General features: G+C 40.2%; 1 protein-coding gene across 2 annotated transcripts in view; it reads left to right on the top strand.

Moving 5' to 3' along the window:
- MYT1L (myelin transcription factor 1 like) overlaps positions 1 to 24,481 on the top strand; it is a 385,911-nt gene that overhangs the window by 350,476 nt on the left and 10,954 nt on the right. For both annotated transcript variants that reach the window (XM_063125114.1, XM_063125113.1), the window contains exons 17-19: positions 11,337 to 11,399; positions 16,597 to 16,680; positions 18,472 to 18,693. In XM_063125114.1, coding sequence (XP_062981184.1) covers positions 11,337 to 11,399; positions 16,597 to 16,680; positions 18,472 to 18,693 — 369 coding nt within the window. The remainder of the gene's footprint in view (positions 1 to 11,336; positions 11,400 to 16,596; positions 16,681 to 18,471; positions 18,694 to 24,481) is intronic.

Here is a 24,481-nt window from a genome sequence, read left to right as displayed (position 1 = left end):
AGGATGTGGACGAGGTGCTTGGTCATGTTCAGGAGACCACTTGTATGCTTAATAGATCTAATAGAGAGGATTAGCCTGCTGAGTCAGGAGGTTGTAAATTCCTCTTTGAGAGAAAGGGTGGTACCAGTCCCTTTAAATGAGGTGGTGATCAGGCCACTCCTGAAGAAATTTAACTTAACCTAGAAGATGAAAACAACTGTAGGCTGGTGCCCAAGTCGCTTTCCTGGGCGAGGTGCTTCAGCAAATGGTTGCTGATGAACTCCAAGAATTCTTGGATGAAACTTATTTTCTAGATCCATTTCAATGGGGAACTCAGAACTGGTTTTGGAACAAAAACTGTTTTGGTTGTTCTGTGGATCAGCTTTGTAGTTTGGGGGTGTTCTTAGATCTAGCATTGTCACCAGAGGCACAGGTGGCCTCCGTGACTTAGAATGACTTTTTTTCAGTTTAGGCTAATAAATCAACTATGGCCCTACCGGGACAGAGATTGTCTTGAAAGAGGGCTTCTTTTTTAAATGGATTTTTAAATCCATTTAAATCCATTCTTTTTTAAATGGATTTCCAATTACACATTTTAAGATTTTTTGTTTTTTTAAAAAATCCAAACAGACTATAACATGGATTTTAACTGTGGACACAGTTTGCAAATAATCCAAAGTAAAAGAATTATGGTTATGTCTATGATGGCAGATTTTGCATAGTACTTATGATGGTGTTGTCAAAGTTATTTGTACTCTGGTAACATCCTGTTTGGATTATTGAAATATGTTATACATAGAGTTGCCTTTCAAAATGGTCCATATATTTCAGTTAGTCCAAAACTGTGGCTAGGCTGTTAATGGGACTAGTTGATATGACCTTATGCCATTACTTTGCCATTTGCAATGGCTGCTAGTATGTTTCCAGGCTCAAGTCAAAGTGGGGATGTATCAGAATTTCATTTCACTTCGCAAATCACTCAAAAATGCCCTGTTTGCAACAAAGAATGCAAATATGAACAGGAGCGCATGTTCTCCAAAACTGTTTGCAAATTTCAAAACTTGTATTCACAAAAATTGTGTTATAACCCACAACTTTTAAAATGCAGAACTTGAAGAGCACGTTTTTAAAAAACAACAACAGCACAATTTTAAAAGTGCACTACTTTAAGATGCAGAACCTTTGGAAAATGTACAATTTTCCTGTTTGAATGAACTGAAAAAAACTATTGAAACCTTTAGGTTTGAGTTGCAAGTAAAATCAGCATATGCAAACTGACAGTAAATTGGAGCTGTGTTCATATAAAAACAGTTTGTATTTTCTTAAAATATCTTTGACTTACTACTATACATTGAACAAGCTCATAATACCTTTTAGTATAGTGCCTCTGGATTATTTATTTTATTAGTTTAGAAAACTATTTATTTGCTACTTTGGGGCCCTAAAAAGAGCCACCATCATGACAAATAGCCATTGATTGACTTATCTCCCATTAACCCTTTTTAAAATAGTCTACTATGCTAGTAGCAATCACCACATTCTATCAATTTCAATGTATTTATTAACTTACTTGAAAGATTTATATACAGCACTTCAGCAAAGCTTCCAGTGCAGTTTAGCAAGAGAGAGAGAGAAAGAGAGAGAGAGATTACAGATAAACTATAATAAATACCAATGGAATCTTCTCGCTTGTTACAAATAGCAGCTTTGGGGTGGGCAATTGTTTTTGTCAAATGTGTCCCTAAGTGGCAGTGAAAAGGTCTCAGCCTTCTCACAAGATATAGTAAAGTATCCCTGACCTTGACATCAACTGACCTTTCTAGATATAATTATGGGTTTGGGTCTAGGACAGAGGTGCAGAGTTCAAATCATGTCAAGGGTGATTTTTATTATTATTATTATTATTATTATTATTATTATTATTATTATTATCTGAACATCACATGAATACATTATTGATTAACCACATAAAAGCATTTGTGTTACCATTTTAACTTATTATTTTATTTTTATCCCATTCTGTCTACCTTCTTTTTAGAGTGCCTTTTCTTTCCTTGCACTGCACAGTATACACAGTATTCTCTCTCTCTTTCTATGTGTACCACCATTTTCCTTATTCACACCTCTCTGCAATCCCATTTCTCAGTTGCTCAGTTATTTTCCTGTATGTATCCCATAACATAATTCACTCCTTGCACCACCACAGTTTCTTTGCACCTTCATCTCTATTATTTCCCTTTCTCTAGTTTTCTAGAGCACAGATCTCAGTGCCTCCATCTCTCAACTACCCCTTTTTAAAAACCATCCTACAGGTCTTTCTGGACCCTGTAGTGTTCCCTCTCCTCTCAGTATCACCATAAGTTAAAGTGAAGCCCCTTTATATTCCCAGGTTTACAGGTTGTTTACCCCACCCCCTCTACTTTTGCCAACTGTCCCATCTTTTCATCATCAACAGCACATGAAGCTTTCACTCTACCCAGCAATTCACACACTTGAGGAACAGGACCATTAATTACATCTGATTGGCTTCAGTTGGCCAGAAAATACGTATATGAACCGACTGTTTCACAACAAAACCTTGTCAAAAATCGTTCGTCCTTGTGTTTACATTGGAAAGCAAACAACTGAACCAACCAAATGTGATGCTTAGATTCAAGTCTTGGAACACTCCTTCCACTGGCTGAAATATTGATGCCTTAACATGTTCATAATGAAGGACTAGAGGAGTATCTCTGCCCAGATCAATGGTATTTGTATGATTATTTTTCAATATTATATCTCACTATTCCTGTCCCAGGTCAACCCCTATGAGTATTTGGAATGGGTAAAAAAGGTATCTGGAATTCCCTAGGGGGCATAAACAGAGGAGGCTGAAGTTGTGCAAGCATGTTCTGCTCAGTGGCAGAACACATACTTTCCATGCAGAAGGTCTCAGGTTCAATCCCTGGCATCTCCAGTTAGAAAGAACTCAAGTAGTAGCTGATGGAAAAGACCTCAGCCTGAGATCTCAGAGACCTGTTGCCAACCAGAGTAGACAGCACTGGGTTAGATAGACAAATAGCCCAAACTGATATAAGGCTGCATCCTATGTTAATACTAAGCATCCGAAGTGAACAGAAGAGACCAGACCATATCAGTGACCAGTAAATTCACTCTTTGGTGCCAAATCATCATTACTTCAGTTGTGTCTGGCTTAATTTGAAATTAATTTTTCTGCATCCACTCCCAACAGCAACAAGACAGTGGGTAAAAGCTCTCCAATGATTAAGCTGAAAATATGGTACACATCAGCAACTTTGCCTTCTTTTCCTTTCAGTCACTGATGCTGCCTTGTTACACCTGTACAGGAAAGGAACTGGGGATCCTGTAAAGCTGGCAGATGGCACTTGCTTGATTTGTACTTGTTGGTGACTCATATGACCATTACCCTGAAGGTTTACACCTTTGTGTCTTCTGGTCATTGAGTTGATGGTTGTTATGTTCGGCTCATAGCAGGAGCCGATGGGACTCAGTACAGCAAAACAGCCAGATGTTGTAGAACCTAGAAGAACTCCTACTGAGACTAGACTGAAGTCTTTTATGCTTCAGTCCAGCGCAGTACCTCCGGACTGAAGCATAAAAGGCTTCAGTCTGGTCTCAGTAGGAGCTCTAACCCTTCCTACAACATGGGAGCCTTAAATAGACAGACATGGAACTCCTTCTCTCCAAGAGCTCATGCTGGGTGCACAACCGGCATTTATGCATTGCCACCATTCACTGTGGGGCTTTTGGATATGGGCGGTACAAATATTGCAGGCACAGATGTTGTTCCAGGCCTGGGAGTGCTGGGCTAAGGGTCTTTGGCATCTCAGGGGTGTCTGGATCCAGAGTGATGCACAGGCCTGCAGCCTCCACTATTGGACAGTTGGTGCCTCACACTCACATCCAGGTCATTGCTGGACCTTCAGCTCATGACAATGGTCTCATGGGATTCTGCCACAGTAGAATATGGGCTTTCCCTGAGTTCAGCCAAGTGTGTTTCATAGGGTTATTTCTTCCATGTGTTTTTGCATTTCATTTTAATTGTTTCATTATGAAGTTGGGCTATTTATCCCCATTTTAACCTTAGGCCTCCCTTCTGCTCTACACAGCTGACTCTGCAGACCATTCATACAGCCCTAAGCATGTAATCTTATTTGAATGATGTACATATCTTCACTGAAAGCAAAGCTGTGCAAAACTTCTTTGTGAAGTTGGTAATAGAAATACTTTATATTTTTTGTTCATACAGCTTCTGTTCAAATCAATGCAATGCACATAAGACTAAATTTGGGTGGTGGGAGAGATATTAAATTATCAGCAGTGCAGAGTATTTTCAAAACTCTAGAAAGAGGTTTGTTTGGCAGCCAGGTTGTGAATAGAATTGATAATCCAGGCACCCAAGCTGGAATCTACCCAAAGTCAGGGCTTGGGATCCTTACTTTCCTTGGCTACCATCTGCTTAATGGTGAGAATTGAGGGGAAAAGAAAAAGTCCCACGAGGTAATTACATAATAGCATCTTTTCATGATTCAGAACACCCAGTTCCTCTCCTGGATTTGGTGAAAAAGAGACAGCTGAGTATCATCCACATACTGATGTCATCAATATGTGGACGCTTCAGTCAAACTTCTGGATGACCTCTCCCAGTAGTTTATGTAGATAAATATTATGGGGAATAATATGGAACCCTGTAGGATCCGAAAGCTCAGTTTCCAAGGGGTCAAGCAGAAATCCTCCAACACCACCTTCTGTAATCAATCATCCAAGTAGAAGCAGAACCCTGCAAAGCATTGCCTTCAACCCCAACTCAGACAGACTATCCAGAAGAATATCATGGTCAATGGTACTGAGTACACGCCACCGAGTGGTCCAAGAGAATTAACATGGTCACTCTCCCTCTATCATTCTCTTGACAGAGATCATCCACAGGGCAACTAAAGAAGCTTCAGTTCCAAACCCAGGCCTGGACCTTGACTGAAATGGATCTAGAAAATCAGCTTCATCTAAGAGTGTCTAGAGTTGCCCAGTGACTACTCATGTGAGAAAGAAATGTTAGCTGGGTCCAGGTTAGGTTTCTTTACAAGGGACCAAATCACCACCTCCTTCAAAGAAGCTGGTGCCTTTTCCATTCTCAGGTGGGAAAATTATGACACTGGCTTCTAGGAGTCAGCATATTTGAAGATAGCACCACTTCTTATTTTCCCTTTAAATTTATCTTTCTAGAAAAATCCCAATAGTTCATGAACTAATAATGAACTGGTGCCCATATAATTAAGTTTTTAAAAATTGTTTTAAGAATTTTAAAGTCTTAAAATGTAATCTCTACATCAGAGCACTAGAGTTTATCAGCCATTGTTTAGTTGTGCTCTCATTTGGCCTATTTTCTTCTTACTTTTTTGGGCAAATGTGTTTCTAACACAGAAACAGCCAAGACCTCATTAGTGTTTTGTTGGTAGATAGCTAGACTCAGAGAAGAAGCACTTTTATTTGGTCTAAAATATTCCCAATATGGAATATCACTGTGGGATATTCCTGATATGGAAATATATATTACAAATAAAACTACTGTAACTGGACTAAGCAAAGAAGTTTAGTTTCTTGTATAAGCCTCCATATTCTTTCCACCTCAACAGCACCTCATTCCTTGACAGAGCCCTCCCCCACCATTAGGCAGAGTGAAGCATCCACCTCAGGCAGCTGATGTTGGAGGACAGCAGCTGTAGTCCCCCCAGCCATTCCCCTGTCTTGGAGGACACAGCTGTATGTGCCACATGGCCTGATCAAAAGCCCTAAACTAGCTGGGTGCCCTTGGGTATGATGGAGGACACTATCCTATTGCCAGCATTGAAGGAAGATTCAACAACCAATCTGGTCACCTTTTGTACATGGAATGTAGCGGGGGTGCCATTTTGTCCTTTGCCTCAGGCAGCCAAACATCTTGGCTGGACCTGTCCCTTGATGTATGATTATTCTGCCTCTATGAGCCACCACTTCAGTCTTTCATTCCCCATCCCACCATCACCCTGTATACAGACTATTGCCAAGTTCTTTAGTTTTTTCTTCGCAGTTTGAAAACCTATTCATTCTTTTCTGTATCTGTTGCTAAAACCCTTACCCGTAGCCTTGTAATCTTTCCACCTTGCTACTACAACAGCCTCTTCCATGGCCTTCCTTTCTTATTATCCTTCTCTCGAATCAGTTCAGAATCACTGTAACAAAATCATCCTCATTTCAAAGATATGATCATATCCCATCTCCTTAAGTCTGTGCACTGGCTTTCTAATGCCATGAGCTTCAAAAGCGTAGTCCTTATATGGCAGGCAGTGCAATGCCTTGCCTTAGAACTTTATTTCTTATTTCATTTTCCCTTAGTCATTGTAGATTATAGAGTAATTTATGGCCTCTCTTCCTCAGCTTCCTACATGTATGATCAGAATCAGTGTGGAGAGGCTGCTAGGAATGTCTTAAGCAGTTCACATCAAAAGACATAATGTGAGCACCTTATAATAGTGTTCTGGAAACAGAGGACACAATCTCATTAGTATGTTAACAACATGAAAGTACTCTTGTCCAAATTGCACAAGATTACTTCAGTGGGGTGGTTATTATTATTATTATTATTATTATTATTTCTTACCCGCCTCTCCATTTTGATCGAGGCGGAGAATAACAATAAACAATAAAATACATAAAACTGAATTAAAACATAATATACTTTGTTAAAAGCATCCTAAAAAACATCCTAAAACATTCTAAAAACATCTTAAAATTCCACAGCAGGCATCTTCCTCTACCAAATCATCACTTCTCTGACCTACCCATTTCTGAGCTTTCCTCAAAATCTCCAACCCAACTCATCTGAGTATTTGCCAGGATAAATTCCTGTGTGCACAATTTTCTACAACTTCTAGAAAGAAACCTAAGAGTATCTAACATAATCTAGTTGATGCAGTAGCACTCATTGCAGTGGTCTTCAACTGGTCCAGACCCGAGACCCACCTTGGTCTCCCAACCTGCAACATGAGGCCTACTTTCACAACTTTCTCCATGACCAACATGGTGGAAACAGCTTTGCCACAACCCATCTGGACTGAGTTTGTGACCCACTTTTGGGTTGTGACCCACCAGTTGAAGATCACTGTTCTAGTGTGTCTAAGGCTAGAGATGCACATGATTTATGTGAACCGCCCAGAGAGCTCCGGCTATTGGGCGGTATAGAAATGTAATAAATAAATAAATAAATAAATAAGTCATGATCAGCACAAAACAAAATAATAAAAACCCACACGCGCAAGCCAGCCAAAACTGAGGGAGTGCTGCAGCAAAGTGTTCCATGCCTCTCTGACTTTACCCTCATTCTGAGAGACATGAATCTGTGTTTTGCACTTTCATTTTGCATGCTGCTCTCTGAACTGTTGGGTTTACAAACAGTTTCGTTTTGTATTTTTCCGACCCCTCATTTTAGTATTAGAATTATTCTGTGCATTGGCTATAACAGCCTTTTGATAGTGTTTCTGCAGGCCCCATTCCCTCTCACCTGAAGCAGTCTTGATATTTCCACAGTGCACAATGTTGGGGCATGGTTATTTCCCACTCTTGGTATATATGCAGGGCTTGCATGTCTTTGGGGTTTGATTGTCTCTCCACCCTGTTATTCTGGGCCTGTCATTTCTCTAGCTTGGGCCAGCGGTCGGTTGTGGTAAGAATCCAAGAAGAAATTCCAAAATGCTAGTAAGCAGGTCCCATCCCACTAGTCGCAATAGTGGTTCTACTCTGATCCAATAATACTGAGGCTGCACTAACTATTTTTCTATGATGAAATCTTGTGCCAAGTGTCAATGCAGTGATGGATGGGTAACTGATTACAATTCTGATTTTTCCACCACAAATTTGGCTAGCCACTCATTGCCTAAGACTTAGGTCCTAAGCATTATACCCGTGTTTATTGATAGTACACATCACAAAATTAGTATATCTTGTACTCGGGCAGTCTCCGGATGACTGTGTAAAATATATGTGTATAGTTTAAAAAGTTTCATTTTATTGCCTTTTTGTAATAGGTACTTAATTTTAAGCTATTACATGCTTTGTGAATATTAACATTTCCTCACTAATATATCAGTGCAGCAAACAATAGCAAAAATGTGCAAGAAATTGCTTTAAGGTTAACACAGACACACTGTAATTAGTAAAATATTATAATTAGGTGTCTGGAGTTCTGTGCAATTTAGAAATCTAAAAACAGTGCTAAATTTAAAATACCTTTGTAGCAAGCAGTGCTTTTAGGATCATTCTTAAGACTTGTAGCCTCTCAATGTTACCATAAACTCCATTTGAAAGGACTTGTCTTTTGATCACTTCTTCAATTCATAGGTTTATTCCCTCTCTCCCCCACTGTCACAAATTCTTAACTCAGCCTGGGTTGAAGTGAAGAGAACATAATTCATTCTGTCAGCCGCCTGGAAGAATGCTATTGCATGTAGTGCTATGTGAATGGGGTACATGTCATTCATCTCATCTTTCTCCTGAAAATAAAATTTGTGGGGAAAATGTAATCCAGTTCATAGATTTAATCTACTACCTGTTAATAAATTAATCATGAACTGAGGTAAGGAACACGCTCTTCCTCTTTTCTCCCCCCTCACCCACTTTTTTTCATACTATAGAAGGGAGCTATTTGTTACTTAAGGAAAACTCGTCCTTCAGGTCAGTCCCAGATTTCTCAGCTCCTTAACACAGGAAGTTCAGTTTAGCAAAATGCTGCTAATGGCCAATATGACTACCTCTGCTTTTTGCATGGCAAGAACTGAGATTTACTTTGACATTTCAAATTCAGAAAAGATTGTGTTTGACTTAAAAGGTAAGAAATATTCTTCTGATTGGAGAGTGAATCACAGCCTTAAAGAGCTAAAAAGCCATAATTAATGCATTGGGAATTCATGCTACACGAGAGTAACAAATGTGATGTCGGAGGAGGGGAAGCAAGGTGCTAAGCAGAAGCCACAGGAGTGTTGTCACCATGACAACCCAGCTCTATAGTCCGGCCTACACGACTTTCTGCCAAAGGATCACTGTCACAATGTGTAGCCTTGCCCTGTGATAGTGAAAACTCTTGTGTACAAAGCTAACCGGTGTAATTGCATACTACGACAGGACTTGCAGTGAAAGTGGACAGGGCATACAGAGAACATAACTTCCTTTGACATAAGCCCAACTGACATTGCTTGATCTAGTAATGTCATGCCACATTATGGGTGGGATAGGTTCCTTTTCTCACCTCCATTCCCCAGCAAATGTTGTATGCTACTTGGCAAAAGGGTACTAACCACTTTAATTCTTTTTAAATCATGATAAAGTATGTGTGTGAGTGAGAGTGAGAGAAAATGTAACCACAGGTGGTATGTTATTGTTTCATTTCAAACTTCAGCTGTAGAATGTAAGCCTATGCGGCAGGGTCTTGCTATTTATTGTTTTCTCTGTACAGCACCATGTACATTAATGGTGCTATATAAATTAATAATAATAATAATAATAATAATAATAATAATAATAATAATAATAATACAAACTCCCAATTTTAGGCTTGAAAATTTGTGGCTGCTAGAATGTGAGCATAAAAATAGAACTGACTTAGAAATCAAGAGAAAACTACCACAACTTATTAAACTCACTAGATGCCAGGATTTGAATTGTCTCAAAATACTTCTGTTTAGGATTTGTCACTGGTTGTAAAGGTCTGCGGGCTAGATACTATAATAATGGGTTAATTTCTACAGATACCGGAAATGGCTTTTCTACAAATTGCAGATGTGTGACAATCTAGTGTAAACATTTAAGTACTTAGGGTTGTAAAAAATAAATTTTGGCTTTGGTCATAAGAGAGCTGTATACCTTATTTTCCTGCTATGTAGCTTCTAGCTGCTAAAAGCTCTTTGAATGGTAGGGTAAAGAAATCAGCCTAGATAATCAACAGCATTCATTAGTCTTTTTGATGGCTTTAATGCAGTAATCACCTTTGATATATTATGTCTAACCTCTAATATTGTTAATATTTTAATGTCAGTATAGCTCTTGTTCTTTTGCTGGTGGGGGTGGAAACTCAGTAACTGGTGGGCTGATACTTGTGTGCTACTGCGAAGTAGGCCTGGAAATTTTTCATTCATCAACTGTTAAATGGAAATATCTAGTAGTTGATGAGTGAGCAGGTGGTCTCGGCCTAATCTACACCTGCCAGTTATCCCAGGGTCAGCTATGTGTCCAAATGATGCACAGGGGATCCTGAGGTCAACTGGGAATGACCTCTCAGTTGTCCCAGGAGAACTGGGACTGTGGTTTTCCCAATTTTTCCTGCAGTCCCAGGACAACCTTGAGGACCATGGGTGGTGTGGCACAGGCTCCTGGGTCCTCCCTCCTCTCCATGAGTAGCAGGGCAGGGCTCCTCAAGGCATGGAGCTGCACGAGGTGACTCCGTGCTCATCAGGGGGAGCGATTTCGCCATCGCTGGGATGGCTGATGGCACTTTTTGGTGCTGAGTTTTTTGTTTTTTCTTACCTACCTTTTTGCTCAGGATAGGGGCCACGCAATTGCGCGACCGGTAAGCCCGGGATCCTCTCCCCCCACACCCAGTCCCGGGAGGCCTCAAGGTGTAGATGAGGCCCTAATGTCTATAATCAGGGTATAGCATCATCAGGCACTTGCCAAGGCCCACACCCCAGCAAAGGACCCAGCACCAATCCATAGAGACCCCCAACCCAGCTGCTCATCCTCTGCCTATGGAAAATGGTGTAGATGTGGCACAGAAGGAGAGACAAGCAAACAGACATTAACAGTGGCAAAGAAGAGGGGATGGGCCTACTGAGAGCATCTTGCCCAAAAGACCCCTGGAACAGGCACTATGGCTAGATCTACACTCATGCTTTTTATTGGTATTTATGTGCACTGGGCACATTATGTGTTGGGCACATTATGCATCCCATATACTGATTTTCTAGTGTTATTTCCCACTTCGTATTCCGTATTACCCAAAATAAAGCAACAGATGCCATTGTGTGTGCTACAAGGTATAAATGTGCAAGAGGGATATAGCATCACCATGATGGGATTGTATTGATATGACATGAGGTGTAGATCTGGACTAGGTGACGTAGAAATGAACACATCTCTGCATGTGATTATAGAAATTTGATCTTCAGCAAGCATTCAATCAAAGAGGGTGTCATGGGATTTCTATGACAAACATCTATGCAAATGCCAGGCTTTCTGATGATGGGCAGTTAATGTGTAGGCTTTCATATTTTGAAGACAAAGTTGCTCAAATTACTCTTTATTTATTTTAGGTGTCCCACGCCTGGTTGTGACGGCTCTGGGCATATTACTGGAAATTATGCTTCACATCGAAGGTATGTTAAAAAGTTGTGTTCTCTGTGACAGTAATTTCCAATTGGTGGATCATCTTGGCTTTATGCCTGAATTACCTGGTCTACCAGGAAAGAGCATTAAGGGCTCTGCAAGTCAAGTTTATTTGCATAGCCCTTTTCTGCAGTTAGTGCACTCAAACTGGGTTCACAACAGATACAACATTAACAATTAAGTTTATTATAAAACTGAAGAAGTCATCAAAACAATTCAATACCCAATTCCAAGGAGTTCATGATACTAAACAGCAGTATAATGTGACAGCATTAAGTCACAAGTCACAACTAATTCACCCAATCTAGTAAAAATCACCAGCAGAACTCTGCAGAACAAATTAATGTGCCAGATAATAGGTGCTAAAAAACTACAAACTTCAGAACAATATTTAACAAAAAAAATCAACATCAACCAAATATAAAATACAATATAAATGTTATAGCACATAAGCCATCTTAGATAACAAGATTAAACTTTCTACACCAGTCACATGTTAATAAACAATCAACAGCCACTTCCTCAAGAGTGCCAAGTACCAATAGAAAGTGCCAGGTGCTGGGAATCCGAGCACAATCTCACTAAAGATAACAGAGGGGCCATCTACAGCAAACCTAGGACTTTCCAAAAAACTAACACATACTTGGGTGAGGCCTTAAAACAACCAATCCTCAAACCCCTCAGATTTTACTTTGGTTTCCAGTTAACCAAATTGAGCCCCATCTCACCAGGAGAGGAATGTGTGACATTAAAAAAAACACCCAACAACTTATGAGAGTTCAGTGATGTTTGGTGGGGCATTATAGGTGAGTAGCAGTTTGGAAAAAAAGTGCATACTCAAGGCCAAATTTGTAGACCTGATGAACCACTGCAGTACCACACACTGGCCTGGTTCAGACAACACGCTGCATGGTTTAGCGTGTTGTCTGAACCAGGCCACCGTGTTCCACACTTGAATTGGCATACTCTGCCCAAACATACACTCACACTTATAGAGTTTTTCAGTGCCATTTTTTTTAACCAAGACACTCGTGCTTTTAAGGAATGACAAATTAACTTTAAATGGTGGCAAATGTAAGGGGCAGAGGACACTATAGAGGTTTCAGTGTGCACAGGCTAGAGACATTTCAAGTCTTCAAATCCTTTTACTGCCAGTGTAACTCTGCTCTTTGAGGCTAACGTATAAAATATCTTTAAATCACTAATATAGATTTAAAATAGAATATTAATAGAAAATAGATGTAGTAAATACATTTTCTTTTAAAAAAGTCAAGAATTGAGTATGTGTCAAAAGGTGAAAAAATAACACTTAAATACATAATATGGAGATGCACAAGCTGCTGCGTTTGCAGCATAGACACAAAGCAGAGCACTCTGCATATGTGGTGAATCTCAGGACCAAATTAATGTCACATATTTAAGCAAGTGTGCTTCACCAGGCTGCTTTAACGCTGAAGAAAAAGTCGCCATGGGGTCTCAGTACAGAAAGTATTTGTGATCCAGATTGGGATCCATGCCAGTTTTTTGCTTTCCCCCACTTCACTGCTGTTTGTCCCCAAACGTGCTGTTTGAAGTCTCTTGTTGTCTTTTTAAAACTATCTTCCACACTACAGTTTCAACTGGATGTTCAAGGCAGCTCCCAAACAAGCACATTGAAATGTCAGTATAGAATAAAAATAACTCTGAAAACCTCCACAAAATATATATTGCACTGGCTGAATTCTAACCAATCTTCAGTGACTTAAAAACTTCATCTTAACCTCTTCTAAACCAGAAAAGCCACAGGGATCTCTTTAGATAGAAGGAGAATACTATTTACAACTGAGATTGTGTTGTTCCTCATAGCCACTAGCCTAGTTTCAAAACACTGAAGAAATTAGAACAGAGCCTGAACAATGTGTTATGAGAGTCCTAAAGTATCCTGGGACCAAACATTTAGGACTTTAAAGATCAAAGTCTCCAGACAGTGGCTTGGATCCTAATGGAAGGGCTCCTTCTGTTCATGGAAGGGCTTTTGAACAAGAGGCTGTTCCTGCCAGCGGAACAGGGGAGGGACAATTTTCACAGCTTCCTTCTCCCTCCTGCAGCCTCTGCCTGCACCATTTTTCACGCTGTTCTAGAACATCTCCCAACCCTATGGAGCAGATTTTCAGAGGGTGTAGGACAGAAGGAGAATTGGCAAAATTGCCTCCTTCTTTCTGTCAGTGGAAATGTCCTGTGAATGGAGTTCCACTCACAGGATCTCAGGATCCTAGCAATGGAGCCTAGGAAGCCTCCATTTAAACATTTACATTTGAAGCAGATAAATCACACCAAGAGATAATCTTAAGGAACTGGTTTAATGCAAAGATCTACAGTCGTGCAACACTATCTGTCACGTTCATTCATATCAATTAGTCTACATGCAAGTCATTTCAATCCCCATCATGCAAAGAACTTTAACATGCATTTATTTTAATTGCATATGGCTACTGGTAAGTTAATGATATGCTAAGATTCATAGAAAGGCAATGTACTCCAGTTCACAGGTAGAAAGGTGCATGCTCTACAGCGTGCTCTTAGTGGGGGAGTTTCTGTCTTAATGTAGAAGTTCTGCAAGCTCTGCTGACTCGTTCATGCTCATTTCCAGTCGCTGTAGGAAGCACTAGTTTCCTGTTGCAGTGGCGGTTATTCCTCCCAAGGCTGGAGAAGGATTGGATACTGCCTTTAGTCTTATTCTGTTTTTCCTTGGGAGAAAGCATTACCATTTAACCAGTTATATTCTGTAGAGCAGATATGCCCATGGAGTCCTGTGTTAAGACAGAATCTTTTCCACTACACTTAACTTGTGTTACAACTTCTGTTACAACTTGTGCTGAACCACATCACTTTCCTACTGCTCTAGTTTCCATCAATTTAATTAAATGAACAGGAAGAGCAAGGTTTTAATCTTAGTCAGAATTTGGCCCTGTTCAGAAGACACCTTAAACCACAGCTTTAACCAGGGAGAATAAGGCTTTTTGCCTTATTCACTGTGGTTAAAGCCATGCGGTAAGGTGTCTTCTGAACAGGGCCTTCAAGTAATTTATTCTAAAAAGTTGGTTCCTATGAAAATTGTAAGTATTTGGGAAACAAGATGAAAGAGGGAGAGCCACCTAGTGATATTTTTTAAATATTGTAAGCGGTATATAAATCTATTCAATAAATAAATAAATATGGAGAATCTTTATCTTTGATTGTGCATATAACTTTGAGACCTAAAAGCTTCATAAGGGCATTCCTGGCTTACTATTGATTCTTTCCTGGTCCCAGTCACCAGAATGCACCAAATGGGAGTTTGTGCACCTCCCTTATTAATATCATTAATATAGACCCAGCCGGAAGGAAACTCAGGACTTTTATTTCTTAATTCCATTCAAAAATTAAACATCAATGACTGGGAGAGGCAAATATGATCAGCTGACAGGTAACTCAGGTCCCTAGAAATTATGGTTCACTTTTGTTAAAAAGCCCATCCCTATATTCAAACCCTAAAGAAATTTGCCAAGGAGTTTTAATTTGCAAGCCCCAGTTTCTAAAGAAAATCTCATAAACTGAAGACAGAACTATGCATTACATGCACCATAGGCCTCCAGGCAAAAACTATATCTCTGTGTCCAGTTCTGCTCCCATGTGTAGATTCCCTGTGAGATGACAATATATTGTAACTTTCTTTATCCCCATGCCTCATCATTTTTTGGTAGCAGTGGGAATGCTCACATTGAGATGATGTCACATTTTATTTATTCTTTATTTAAAATCACGTTTTGACCACCTTTAGGGCAGAATATTGTCATGGGATTTGCACTGCTACATGTTACAGGGGGAGAGCTTGACACAGATGCTGTTTCCTGCAGCAGCCGTATGGTTCTTATAATGTGCAGTTCCAGCCTAAACCTTTCAGCCATTTTGTAAATACTAGGCCTTTGTTAGCCCTTTTCACATTGTCTTCCAACCATGTTCAATGAATGTGTGGAGGGAAAGCGAGACACACCTGCTGTCTCTACCGCATCCTCTATGCGTTGACTGTGCCTGTATGCACAAGACCTCATGTGCATGCTACTTGTATGCACATAGACTCTGTGCAATCAGGGAACCTCCAAATTGCTGGGCCCCAGATCGCACTTACAAATTGTGCACCTGCAGGCTCAGTCACAGTTGACACATGGAGGATGGGAGTGAGGACAGTGGGTTGAAAAGGGCTATTGTGTCAACAGCTAGCCTGATAACTAATACTATTTTTTCCTATTTAGATTGCCATGAAAGCAACAATTTCCGTGTATATTGTTATTGCTATAGCGATTTAAAACTCTTTCTGTATAAGAAAGATGCAGATAATGGTAGGTGTCAAAATGCCTGGGCTTCATTTATATTGCAAACCAGTCCTGTGGAACAGGTGCTTGACTATGAGAGGCCAGATATAGTTTTGATGTAAGCAACATCATTTAAGTTAGGTACTAGTGTTAGGTTTTTAATTCATAGTAATGATAGTGGTGCATTTGTTCCATCGTTACAGTCAGGTTGGCATGAGTGAAACAAAAGAACAAATGGATATGTTTACTATGCATTAATATTTGATTTGTATTTTATTAATGAATCTGTTGTCAAATAATGAAGGCATCACAACCTTTGGATTGTGTGCTTCAGTTATACGAAAGAAAACAGATGTTGCCATTTGTTTATAAATAATAAAACATGGGGGGAGCATTAGAAAAGATTTTTTAATGTTTTTCTTAAATGATTCATTCAGCACTTGCCTCTTCCTCTTCCCTTTGCCCATAACTGTGAACTAGATATAGCTTTCTGATGCTCTCAATTCGGGTTCTTCTGAAGCCCATCAGTGTCATAGCTGGAGATATTATTATAAGAGACTTAATGCAGAGTTGTCCTTGTTTTCCAGTAATCCCGTTCTGTAGGGGGCCTGGATGGTACCCTTAATCCCGAGTCTTAATTTCATTTGCAGTGAGAAGGAAATCATGATTCATGAGTTCCCTCTTGTGGTTGAATCTTGCCAATGCTCTTTGATTCATAAACTATCTGAGTCATATTACTGAAATTAACGTAGAAAGTGTCTGCAAGTATTTTTTGTAGAAAGTATATTTCTTGAGAAAGTTCTCAATTATATTTAGAAATAAAGAGTTCCATCTTGAAATGTTTTTTGTCACTCAGTCTTTCTGGTTGTCCACGAGCAAAGAAAAGTGGAATCAGGATAGTACAAAGTAAAGAAGATAAGGAAGATCAAGAGCCAATTAGGTAAGCATGAATGCAGGTAATTCTATATGTGTGCATAATTAGTTCAACTATATCTTCTGCCTGTTTTATTCTTTTTATATTGGAATGACAATAATAACAATAAAAACTTCTACATGCATTTGTGATTAAAGCTGATTACTTTTAAATCAATGAAATGCCATCTATCTATCTTGTGTATGTTTGGAGAGAGAGAGAAACATAGAAAAACAATGTTTACCATTTAATTCTGCATCTTAACAAATAATTCTACTGAACACAATGACCTCATTCGAATGGCACAACAGCCCACAATGGTTTAATTTACCTGCTGGGGATGTTGCATTGTGCCAGGTGGCCAGAGGTGCCTAACTTGCCTAACTTGTCATTCAAATTCAGGTGGAAGAGGTTGTTTGAAGGTTAGACAACCATCAAATTACCCATGGTTTGTTGTAAGGTTATTTGAGGGTTTTCTAATCCTCACACAACCCTTGCTGCCTGGGTACCTACAACACGATAAGCTGCGGCAAGATGGGCATCCACAGGCACCATGCAAAAAAAGTTTCCATGGGCTTCCACAGTGGGCTGTCATGACATGTGAAAAGGCCCAATGACTAATTGAATTACCAACTTAAAAATGGTAAGGCATTGGGCAGTATTGCAGGTGTGCTCCCTGTCATTCCATTGCACTAGCAGGACCCACCACTAGCACAGCGGGGAGTTAGCACTTCTTAAAGTAACCCTAGAAACGACAAATTGTGGATTGGGACAAGTAGCAGAGCTCCTTTTTGCAGGCTCCGCTGACCTGCTCCATTATAAAAATGAGCATTTTTGCTTGTTTCTGATTGCTTTAAGTACACCAGCAATGGGTCCTGTTGGTATGCAGGCATCATAGGATACTGCCCATTGTGGGTTTTTTTTGGTCAAGAATTTCTGTCCTTGAGAATGTTGCTCATCAGCAGGTGTTGTCCTGACACTACCAATTACCTAGAGTTCCATGCACGCACATATTTTTCATACCTGGCCATGCAAAAGAATTTGAGAAAAGCATATAGATGCTTTACCTTGCCATGGCCAACAAGTTAGCCATTTCCTTTTTATACACAGTTTGCATACCACTCGTGCCTCTGCCATTTGGGGCTTACTATAATCCTATATGGCCCTCTGCAAGCAGGTTTAGAGGAAAGTCTTTTTAAAAAGCAATAATTTCAACAGGGTTACTGAAAACCAAACAAGAAATAGAAATGTTTGAGGGCTTTTGTTTTGTTTTTGGCTGATAAAACAAACCCAAAACTGCATGAAGAGGTCTCAGTTTATTCCTAATCACAACTCCTGGGTCAGTGAGACTACACATGGTGAGAGACCATAATGAATAGCTATTCTCCTTCTTTTCAAGTTAGTATAGTAACTTTGATTATTTCTTGTTTTGGAGAAGCAATTAGCAAAGTACAGGAATTCCAACAAAACATAAAATCTATATGAGCTCTCAATGAAAACTCTGGCATCATATCACTATCATCCAGGGGAGGAGCAAATCCACTTCCACAGTAACAACTTTTCTCAACAAGTAGTGTACTATTCCACTATACTGACATTACACATAGTTTGTTAGGAGTATGTTTCTAATTCCATGAGCATCTTTTATGTTTACGTTGCATTTTTTGTTAGTTTTCTTTTTGTTTTGTTTTGTTTTGTTTTAAACCATAAAGCATTATGTTCTTTTTTTTATGTGAGATTTATTTTGACTTTGTTGTAGAGGCTGCCAGGTATATGATGGCAAGACAATAAAGTTTATTTCATCTATCTGCTATCCAGATGTCCAGTTCCTGGTTGTGACGGTCAGGGTCATATAACTGGGAAATATGCATCTCACCGTAGTGCATCAGGGTGCCCTCTAGCTACTAAAAGGCAAAAAGATGGGTACTTGAATGGCTCCCAGTTTTCTTGGAAGTCAGTGAAGACGGAAGGTATGTCATGTCCAACCCCAGGATGTGATGGCTCAGGACATGTCAGTGGTAGTTTTCTTACACATCGGAGGTGAGTAGCTGCACTTTTTATGTTGTTGTTGTTGTTGTTGTTGTTGTTAAGTTTGCCTTTTTTGAAATAAGCATGATTGCTGTTGGTCATGGTGCATGTGTCTATTACAATTTAGTTTGTACATTTGTTATTCTGTGAAAGAATAGTCAACCAATAGTTCTTAGATTAGAAGTGGGATAGACCTTTTTATCTCATGTTTGTAGCACAGTCATGAAAAGGAGTCATAGAATATGTCATTCTAATAATAATGCCCCGACCCTGCTAATGTTTACTTAAGACAAATTTAAAAGAAACTCCCATGTACCAACCTTTGGTCATGTGTGAATGTGCAAGATGGAGGATTCCATTGTGTACATACCTCTCCACAAGGGCCTATTCACCAACAGCAGGGGCAGTTCTATACATGATAAAATGCATCAACAGCTGGGTTTCCCAATCCCTTAACAGTTAACTCATAAAAGCTAGTCCAAATAGAAAGTGTTCAGACTAAATTTAGTAATTAAATCCATACTTTGCTACTAGTATCAAAAATTACATTTATTTAGGGCCTTTGAATATTTGTTTTGTTATCATGGAAAATACAGAGTAAGTGTAAATAAAGGGGTGGCTTTCTGAACAAAAGGTAGTCTTCAGTTGCACACTTCCACATTACACTTCAAAGATATGGAAACAACCCTGTGAATCTTTCCTCAGTCTGAGAGAGTGTGGGAATTATTAAGAGACCTAACCAGTTCAGAGCGTTGCATGTGTTCCAAAACCTTGGAAAATAGCTTAGCTATCCATCTATATATCTAACTACAGTTTAGGACATAGCACTGACTCACGGAGGTTTCCCTTTGGCCACGCTTAAATGCAGGAAGTTACCCCTCACCCACCCCCCCAAGTTTCATTTTGAGTTGCTTCGCAGAAGCAGTGTACGAAGGGTCAATGGTTTTAAATGGTGTTGAGAATTCCAGTAGACCCAACAGGGACATGCTTCACCTGCCTTGTCCCCACTTTAAAGCATTTACCAAAGCAACAGAAGCTGTTTCCATCCACAAACCAGGCCTTAAATCCAATTGAAATGGGTCTGGATCAGAGGGGGGCAGGCTTCAGGCTTGCATGATCTACTTTGTTTTTTTTTACTAGGACTAGGACATCCACCAACTGGAGGCTGATGCAAAAGACATGCTTCTACAATTAAAGAAGTCTAAGCCCAGGGATTTGTTTTGAATAACACAACTAAACAGAGCTCATGGTCATTCCACACAAAAATCCACTTTGGGTCATCCCAAGTTTTCTTGATTTCAGCAGTATAATTGTGTGGGGGTGGGGGTGGGGGAGGTCATTTCACTGCTGCTGTTAAATAATTGACAGCCTTCATCATCTACTGCAAATCACCCAGAGATCTACCACTAGATACAGATCTATGTATTTATTTAATTTATATCCCGGCTTTCTGCCAAAATTGTGCTCAAGACAGCTAACAATAATAAAATACAGATTAAAAACAAAATCTTAATAAAAGCATAACATATAAGCATAAAAAACTACAGGATGCCCAAACAGGATGTAGTTAAGGCATGTGTGATCTTGGCCAGATTAGACATCTCTAGGGGAATGAGTTCAATTGGCGTACTAGCCTCAGCTGTGCAAATTCACTCCTTGTCACTGCTGAAAACTGGGCATCAAGGATCAAGCCTGACTCCCAGAGTACAACCAAACTGCTATCCTGTGTCTTCAGGGGAAGTGTAACCCATCCAGCCCAGTTTAAATCCCTATCCCCTAATATCACTTTCAACTAACCAGGAGAACATCTGTCTTGTCTGGATTAAGCTTCAATTTGTTTGTCCTCATCCAATCTGTTACTGACCTTAGACTCTGATTTATTTATTTATTTATTTTATTAAATTTATATACTGCCCCATAGCCAAAGCATCAAAAGGAAATCGTGGTCAATGGTATAGAACAGTTTCCTTGGATGTAGATGTAAAGGAGAGAGCGAGTTGGGTGTCAGCATCGAACCCCACATCTCTAAACTCTCCCAGCAGTTTCATGTATATGTGAAATAGCATGGGGACAAGATAGATCCCTGAGGGAAATAACAGGCCAACAGCTATGGCATTCAGCAGGAATCCTCTTGCACTACTTTCTGAGATTCCCCATCCAAAAAGGATTGGATCCACCATAGAACTCTGCCTCCACATCCCATTCCAGACAGATGCATCAAAAGGAAATCATGGTTAATGGTATAGAAAATCACTTAGAGGGTACACTCCCCTCTCTAGTTCCTGGCATTTATCATCTACCAAGTCGAACAAAGCAGTCTCTGAATCATAATCAGGCCTGAAGCCAGATTGAAACAGATCCACCTTATTCAGAAACCCCTGGAGCAGCTAAGAATGGCCCATCACCTTTCTAAAGAATGGAATTGGAGACCAGCAGGAAATTATTCAATATAGTGGAATTCAGGGTGGGGGTTTGAGGGCATACATTTTACAACTGCTTCTTTAGGCAAGCTCTACTGAGGTGTTCATCACTACCCTTACCCACTTGGCCAGTCCCCCAGCCACTGTCCACTTCTTCAGGCTGTACAAATTGAAAAATATCCATTATGACTGGACAAGCAGAGGCCAAATTCCCATCCATCACTATGACATCCAAGTTAAATTGGTCACAACAGGCTATTGAGTGGTCCACATTTTCTTCTAGTAGGCCAGGGTGTAATAGGATTTTGATCACCTGAAAGTGCTTCATTAGGCAACTCTGTGCAAATGCAATGGAGGTGGTGAAGAACAATTTCTTTACCACCCTCACTGTTATGGAGTGGTCTCTCAAATGTCTTCTAGTTCGTGTTTTGTTGGACTTATTCTGAGTTTTCCGCCAACATCCCACTTGTTTCATTACTCACAGCCCCCAGGGTAAACCAGGGAGCTTGTTTGACTCCACTCAGCAGGAGAGGATGCTCATGAGCAATCATATCAACTGCTAGGGCCATTTCCCCATCCTATAGATTAACCACATCTTCAACAGAATCACCTGCGGTGACAGGAAAATCCCCAGAAGCCATCAGAAAACTGCACAGGTCCATCAGGCACCTGGCATGTGCCATCTTCATCCTCCACCACTCAGAGGGTCAGAGTCCTAGTCCTAAACGCTACCAAATAGTAATCTGTCCATGCAATGGAACTACAGAAAGTTCCTCCACCCGCAGATCACCATCATCCCACCCAATCAGATCCAAAGTGTGCCTTGCCAAATGAGTAGGACCAGATTTGGGACAGATCCATGGTTGCCATGGAGGATATGAAGTCCTAAGCCATTCCTGACAAGTCAGCTTCAGCATCTATGTTGAAGTCCCCCAGCACAAGAAACTGGGGAGATTGCAGCACCTCTCCCAAGATCACCCTGGCTAACTCAGGAAGGGAGACTACTGAGTAGTAGGGTAGACAGTATATCAACTAATGTTGTAAACCGCCCAGAGAGCTTCGGCTGTGGGGCGGTATATAAATGTAATTAAATAAATAAATAAATAAATAAATAAATAAATAAATAAATAAATAAATCCTTGATTTATCCTGAACAGCCACCTTCAGATATACACACTCAAAACTAGAAGATTGCAGGATGGAGCACCTGATCAGTGAGATAGAATCACGATAGACAACCACAACTCTGCCTTCCGGCCCCTGGCCCCCGCCAGTTCTTGCCTGCTGCAACATGGAGAACCATGTAGGCTAAACTAGGAGAAATGTACGCCCCCAGTCTCATCCAACCAGGTCTCCATGATATAGGCCAGGTTGGCACACTCATCCAGGATCAAGACCTGGATGGCTGTTGCATTCCCATTCATCAATCTAGCATTGAGAAGCTAGAATGCTAGATCAGTGAACCCAGGGGGGCTGTCACGAAGGCTTTTTGAAATGGGAGATAACTTTGGAGAAGCCAAAACCCTGCTGTACTCCCCCACTCCCAAAACAACCTAACTGCCTCCTGCTGCCATATCTCCCTCCATCCACTATTGTCCCAATGGTTTGTCCCTGCTTCCTTCCACTTCCCTGTCCCTTTTTGAAACACATCTCTCCATCCAGCAAACAATAACAGAAAGCTCTAAAACAATATATAAAACAGGCAGGCCATGATACTGCTATTTGCTCAAGTACCTTACCCAAGAATTTCAAATTTGAGACTGTAGGGAAAATATCCAGCATGGTAGGATTCAGAGAAGGTTTCTTTAATAAAGGTCTCACGGCAGCCACTTTCAGGCTGGCTGGCCAGCATTACCTCTTCATCTAAAGAGGCATTTACTATATCTTTTCCCACTCAAACAGGCCTCTTCTTGCTTCCTTAATCAGCTAGGAAGGGCAAGAATCAAGTATGGAAGTAGTTGATCTCACACTACCTAGGATCTTGTCCACATCCTCAGGCTCTATAAATTGAAACATCCCTCACAACAGACAAGCGTACATCACTAGGATCTCCTACAATAATGGAATCTAAGTAGGAATTGATATGGTTGGCTTTATTCACAAAATGTCTACCAAAATTGTCACAGTGGGCAACCAAGTCCCTTCCTTCCACTATATTTGGTCCTTGATGTAATAGTCCTTTCACTACTTGGAACAGCTTCACAGGATGACTCAGTGCAGATGCAATGGAAAAGTATGATTTCCTTGTCATCATCATCACTACAGTATAGGCCTTCATATGGGCTCTAGCCTGTTACCTATTCGGATTTGTGCCATGTCTTTCTTCTGGCTCTAGTCATTGCCTTCCTTCATTGCCCTGAATTCCCTGAAAAAAAACTGGGAGCTTGTCTGGCTTAATCAGCAGGGAGCAGACATTCAGGAGCTATCGCGTCAACCATCTGGATCATCCAGGCTTCAACAGAATCACCATCTGAGATGGAAGGAAACTCCCCCAAAGCACCTAGTAAACCATGCAGATCCATTATGCTCCAAAGATATAGGGCTCTTTGGAACATAATGGTGACAAATTGTCATATATGGGTAGAGTGATGGCAGAAGATCATATGTGGGTTCTATGGAGCTTATTTTTCATGCAGATCATTTCTTGGGCCTTCATACCACAGCAGTTTCTTTAGTACTTCACTCTGTAAAGACCTACTTTTCTGAAACCCACCAAGGCCCAAACCGGAAAGCAAGCGGATAAGCCTAATGTCAACGAGCTAATTACGGCAATGGCTATATGTTCTGTTAGATATGTGAGTTAGGCATATGACATCAGTTTTATGACAAATAATTTCACAATATTGTCTCTGGTGACTGCTGATATACATTTAGACAAAGGAAAGAAATATCCAAGCTCACTTTGATGCTTATACCCTGTGAAAACCACGTGAACATTTCTTCCAAAGCCTGCAAACTATAAATCTGTATGTCTGTGTGAAAGCCAACATAAGGTTTACCAGGCATTAGAGCATTTAAACAGGAGCTAAAGCAGGATTACAAACTAATCCTACTTGTAACCTAAGACCTATGATTCAGGAGCGAATCATAAAGGCTTTCTATCTGATGTGAGATGATGCGTATTATCCTATCACAGCCACTAAATAATCTGGTGAAATGTTATTTCTCTTGGATGGAATTATTTTTAGAACAATAGGTGACTTCAGGGAATTGAGAAAGTTTTGTTTTTAATTCCTTATGCACCAAAGCCAATTTATTCATAGATTCTATTCAGGGTGAATGCATTTTTTCCTCTCTTTGCCTGAAACTAGTCTCGCGTTATTCCGCACACATTCTGCATAAAGTTCACTTCCTTCATGTAAGAAATAGCATCTTCCTGC

Source organism: Elgaria multicarinata, chromosome 4 (assembly GCF_023053635.1).
Source record: "Elgaria multicarinata webbii isolate HBS135686 ecotype San Diego chromosome 4, rElgMul1.1.pri, whole genome shotgun sequence".
Lineage (NCBI taxonomy): Eukaryota > Metazoa > Chordata > Lepidosauria > Squamata > Anguidae > Elgaria > Elgaria multicarinata.
This window is presented reverse-complemented; position numbering and strand designations above follow the sequence as displayed.